The following is a 5,961-nucleotide window of genomic DNA, read 5'->3' on the forward strand; positions in this document are numbered from 1 at the left end:
TACATAAGAACTAGTAGCTTACCTTGAATTTGGAGGGTAGGATTCTGCTGTGAGGGCGAGGCACGTACGTCTTCTATGACTACAGATACCATTACGAAAATGACGGTAGGCAACTGAAAAAGCGTACAACACACATCCAAGTTTTTCAATGCGGAACGGAGGAGAGGTTTGCTAAACATGAAGATCCTTCCGATTGGATGTTAATATTATATATTTCCTGCAGACGAATTTACGGTTACTCAAATTAAAAATTTTAATTTGTATAGTGCTGGACGATAAAGGGAAAGAATAAGATGTAAAGGCGAGAGTCAAATTCGCTCTGGCTTATTAACATCGCTTTAATCATCATTACTGCCGACTATCTATTAATAATTGCCTCTTTATACTCTTCTTGTAATACTCATACACGTGTAATGTGAGTTAGAAATGACGAATTGGGCACTCGAGTACTTAGAGAGCCCGAGGCTGTACGAAACGGTTATGTGGTTGTCGAGTCTGCTAAAGCACAAGGTCAAAGTTTCGGCAATTTGGGATGCGATGCGGGTAAGGAGGTAGCAACTTTAATCACTTTCGAATCGGGGGTAAATCTACTCGCGTATCTCGAACCCGCAGGATCATATCGCGTGTAGTTACTGCTTTACGAGAGGATTCCGATATAAGGGTATCGTATCAAGGATGCGCAGAGGAAACAATCAAAGCTGGTTAAATTAACAAAGTCGAATAATTAAGATATATTCTTCTCTCTCTTACAATCATATGAAACAGTTTGCAGTTGTACTTATAATTATTCGAATTTAATTATAATTGTCCAAAGTGTAGTCTATGTATATATACGATATACTTTATGTATATTCTCACAGATATAAAAGAGAGGAATACATAGTTACACATGATTGATTGTATCGTGCTTAGAATACGATCCAACCTGTAAACGTGCGAGCGATACATCTTGAAAGAATTATTAGCAATTTTCTCCCGCGTATACGTGAGATTACCATAACAGGAAATATCGAAGCGGTGAATGTAGATCGTCGTATTTCTTATTTCCATCGCGCGTTCGCAATGATTATTCATCTCCTTGGATATTTCGCATCGTGTTACTTTCACGTTCTCAAAATGCAACACTCTCTCTTTCCCTTGTCACACTGTCGACAACACGAAAGTAAATGCCAATATATTTATGTACCTCGATCTCCTTCGTTTTGCGGTTTTAGGCGGAATTTTAATCGAGGGCACGACCTCGCGCGGACCTTCCGTAGTGTGCGAATCCATAAATATCAAGTGAAATGCGGGATAAATGGGTGTGGCGTGACTCGGGCCAGCCGCGTGCCGTATATCCGAAGTCTCGAGAAACGGCAGATGTATCGTATCGGCGTGCAAATTGGAGATGTCGCCCGCAACGGATTCTTCTTTCGAATGCATCACTTAAAAGATTAATTTTTTCGCCGGTATCGGATAAGAGTATCCGTCTTCAGCGGACTCCAGTGAAGCGCTCAAGTGAAGCCCCGAGCTTATGGCACCCGAGATGGCGCCGAACTCCTCACCGTGCACGATGCCACCGGAAACGGCAATTCCAGAACTGTGTCCACCTTCCAATATTGCGCCGGTTCCCGTCTCGATCGCTTCAATTCCAATGGGACCGATTGATTGTATGGCGTGAGGTCCGGTTGGATAGATGGGAGCGATCGGTTGAGCGGGAATGGGATATGGATCATGTATGGGTTGCGGAAATGGAATTGGGGCGGGAGTGTGAACTGGTACCGGAACCGGATGTGGAACTGGGATCGGATGCGGTACAGGGTGCGGTACGTGCACGGCATGAGGTACCGGCACTGGAACCGGGCGGGGTACGCTAACGGGGTAGTGTCTGGTGACGAAGACTGGAACCGGTTGGGGTACCGGGACGGGGACGGGACGCTTCACTTCGACGGGTACGGGATGCGGCACCGGTACGGGAACTTTGCGAGTAACGGGAATTGGTTGAGGTACGGGCACCGGAACTGGAACCACGCGATTCACGATGGTTTTGTGCACGTGGTGTACGGGTCCGTGTGCCACACCGAAACTTGGTGCGTATATTCCGTGACCGTGCGATATTCCCCCTATGAATTCGACTCCGTGCCCTCCGTCAATAATCGCTCCGGGTCCATATCCAAATCCATTTCCATGCCCATATCCGTGCCCATATCCAGGCCCATATCCATATCCGTGCCCATATCCATGTCCGTGCCCATATCCATGTCCGTGCCCATATCCATGCCCGTATCCATTTCCATATCCGTGTCCATTCAGCGCAGCGCCGCCATGTCCATAAATCGCTGGTCCTCCGTGCAGAAAGGCACGTTTATCATGTTTCTTCTCCGTCGCTTCACCGGCGATGGCGGAGACAAACAACAATAAAACCTGCAAGCAATATTATTGATATCTATTATCAAGAAAAGAGATTATCAGATTGTATTTTTTTTGTCACGCGAGATCTGTGTTATTATGGAAATCTGTAACGTTAATCTTTTCGATTTTATTAACATAAACGGTGACATTATATTGTAATCTGTAAAATATATATATTCAGGCTTATATTTCTTTCAATAAGATAGATTTGCGAATGGCAAGTAAATAACAAAAAATTCAATGTATATAACAAAGCAATATATTAAACTATAGTTTACTCTTAATGTTCCAGTAAAAATAGTTTAACGGTCACGTTACAACACAAGAGAAAGATATTCATATCTGTTAATATAATAATAGAAAAAAATTGATTAAGACTGAAGAACTGCACTTTTTTACTTAATGCACTGCATTATGTGCAACACGTTTGCATATGGCAAACGGTTTAACTTTGTTTCCTTATGGTACATTCGTTATTGAGATATCCGTAAAAAAAGTTTGATGAAAAATTTTGCTACTCACTATGAATGCCCTCATGGTGAACGTGCTATGAGAAGAGATGAGTCTGAATGTGCTTCATATCATCGATTCGTCGGTTTTTATACTGCGACGATACAACTACTTTCACTAAATATTCGCTGCAACACGCCCTCTGATCTGGACCCATCACATTCTAAACCTCCCAAACTTCCTCAATGATGCAATTGATCATGCAGGGACGATGTCCGAGAGATTCGCTAAGTAAATCGGCGAAAAGAATATTCATGAGTTACTCCTTGACTACGTAAGTTATTCTATCATATTATATGTACATACGATTTATTTAATTGGCGGACACTCTCTTGGGATTTTCAATATATTTATGAAAATAACTGTTATGTAAAAATGTAATTTACATTTTTATAACTATAGAAATCAGGAACGAACGAGTCCCAAAAACAAAATTAAAATTTTGCGCGTGAGCTAAAGTTAAAATGACACTCTTGTCTGTACGTTTGTTAACATGATGCAAATGAAAAGATTTATTGTTTCCATTGTGAGCCGTCATACAAAGTTTTTTTTTTTTTTAATTGAACTGCACTTGTAGAGTCGCTATCACCAACGATATTTTTTCTGATATCTGGAAATGTCATTTCCATGTCACACGATTGTTTTCAACGTCCGACATATAACAGTCCATGCATATGTCTGTAGAACGCAAATATGTTTCACAATCATGTCCCAGATTATACAATCTTATCGACTACTACACATTCAATAGAGAAGAAAAATCAAAATCAATTGTTAGAACTTTTATTAAAAAGTTATAGAAATTAGCGAAATATACACATACCTTCACAGGTGAATAATAGAGGCAAATTTATATATTTATATATTTAAGCTATTATTAAATTGCGCGTGACGCAATGTTATTAAGAAATTGTACGTTGTTAAATAAGAACATAAAGTTCTTTACAAATCTCTATGAAACGTCAGAAAGTAATATCTTCAATCCTGTTTTATTATTTTACGAAAATAAAGTAACAAAGAAGTTGTCGCAAACTTCTTTGCGACAATGCATGAATAAACCTGTCGGTGACGGGCACCTAACACAGAAGACGCGTTACCTAACACTATAACAGACACCTGCGTTGATACGCCCTTTCTACTTGCTTTATTTGTCGCGGTCAACCGTTAATTGCCCTTTTACTTACAGTTTAGATTGTCGGAGCAGTGTGCTAGTCTGGGGCAATAAATCGGTAACCATACTGCGACAATTAGCAACGTCTCGTTGAACGCGTTGTGAGAACCGCGCGCCGTTTCACAGTCGTAGTCCTAATTTCCTTACTTGAGAATTAATTTGGACTCACCGCACATCGATTCAATATTCTTGTAAAGTACGCGTGATTTGAGCTTAAATGAGTATAATTGTAGCATTGATATCGTAATGCTCGTCACGTAATCCATTCTTGTGTACTAAAAAGAGTGATAAATTTAATAAGTACTAACAATGAGTCTATTTAAATATTCAAATTTAAAACATTTACGCAATAAAAAAATTTTAATAATATAAGCTTATAATTCCAAATAGATAATTCTATATTAGTGTTATATTAATGTCTTCTAGTTAAATTAATTAAACATAACAATGAAAATAAGTACATACTCTAGATATATGATGAGTTATAGATAAGCATACATGCATGATTAATTAATCTAAAAAATAAGAAAATTGAATTAGATTGATTTAACTACATTCCTAAAAGCAGGATTACCGAATGCCGCGTTTATTACATACTTCAAGAATAGCAATATCATTAGTACAAGTGTTAATTATACTCGGTGAAATAGCATAGACGCAGACAGAGGAACGAGTTTTCCCTTAAAGCTACGCGATTCAGACGGGCTATCGCGTTTGAACGGGTAAAGCGCGTATTTAGCTGCTGGCCATGCGCCCTCTCATAATTAGCAGTTTCCAAAGGATTTCTGCTGAGAGTCCGCTAGCAGGCGCCGCCAAGATTTATCCGCGTCATCCTTTTTATTCGGGTATTCACGAGCGAGGTGCCGAGAAAAAGAACAGAAAGTAAATGGAGACATATTCCTGTAGGAGCGCGCGCGAAGCACGGTCGATGCAGAGCGGGAGCTAATGTCAGAGATTAGAGGTAATCCGTTCTCGGCTGGCAATCGTCGAGGAGGATCCTCCTCGTTCGCGACCGGAGCGCAGCTTCGATCTAGATACTGCAGTCGCACTGTCGCAGAGCGCCCGGAGGTCTCCTCCTTCCTCCGCCGGGTCCTGGACCGGGTCCTGGGCCGCCCTTTTTCGCCGGCAGATACATTAGAAGGAATTACGGAGAGAACGCGTTCCGAGTGACGCGGGCATTAAGACCGCGCAAGACACGGCTCCGTAATTACACTAATTACGGAGTCGTTAGGGATTCTTTATAAATACTGCGTCTTTGTTGCCTTCTCTTTTTCTCACGGCCGCTCCTACGAGCGCGAGCTTCGGGAAGCGACCGTGGAAGGAATGCGTGCCGACAGCTTTATGGAAAATTTTGCGGTTCTGCGGTCCTTGTTTCCCTCGTGAAACAAGTTCCCTTTTGCATTTACCGTATTTGGAAGTTAATATATGCACTCGCAATGGTATATAACGTGGAAAAAATCTTGTCCTTTTTCCCGCCCACTGTTTGATCTCGTTTTTATAGAATATTCAGACAATTCTTCCTATGTTAAAATTGTACGTAGTATAATCGTAGTTATTAAACATTTGAAATTAAAATATTCTCTTACCTCAAATTAGAGGTGTCAAACACATAATAAAACTATGTTTATCTCATTTGCAATTTACTTTAACCGAAAATAAATTTAATTTGCGCGACCTATTTATCAACATATTTAGTAAACATTCAGAAAACATAGTTAATTAGACTTCTAACTGTCTTTAAATGCGATGCGGAATATCGTTTGTGTAGCGCGTCTGTGTGAACCTGTTATTTCGAATTGAAACAAATGGAAATTCTGGTCATTGAACGTTAGATTGGATATTTCCTATTCAAACTGAAATCCGGCGGACACGTCGTGAACTTTCGTGTT

At 40.5% G+C, this 5,961-nt stretch overlaps 1 protein-coding gene across 1 annotated transcript; it reads right to left on the reverse strand.

Moving 5' to 3' along the window:
- Positions 1–707: 707 nt before the first annotated feature.
- LOC105452222 (tetra-peptide repeat homeobox protein 1-like) lies at positions 708–2,966 on the reverse strand. Its single transcript, XM_011693163.1, has 2 exons — positions 2,914–2,966; positions 708–2,403 (listed from the first exon to the last, which is right to left on the reverse strand). Exons 1-2 carry the CDS (start codon positions 2,926–2,928, stop codon positions 1,426–1,428), a joined length of 993 nt encoding a protein of 330 aa, XP_011691465.1. The 5' UTR covers positions 2,929–2,966; the 3' UTR covers positions 708–1,425.
- Between the last annotated feature and the right edge of the window lie 2,995 nt (positions 2,967–5,961).

The sequence above is a fragment of the Wasmannia auropunctata genome, unplaced genomic scaffold, assembly GCF_000956235.1.
Source record: "Wasmannia auropunctata unplaced genomic scaffold, wasmannia.A_1.0 LD336036.1, whole genome shotgun sequence".
In the NCBI taxonomy this organism is placed as follows: domain Eukaryota; kingdom Metazoa; phylum Arthropoda; class Insecta; order Hymenoptera; family Formicidae; genus Wasmannia; species Wasmannia auropunctata.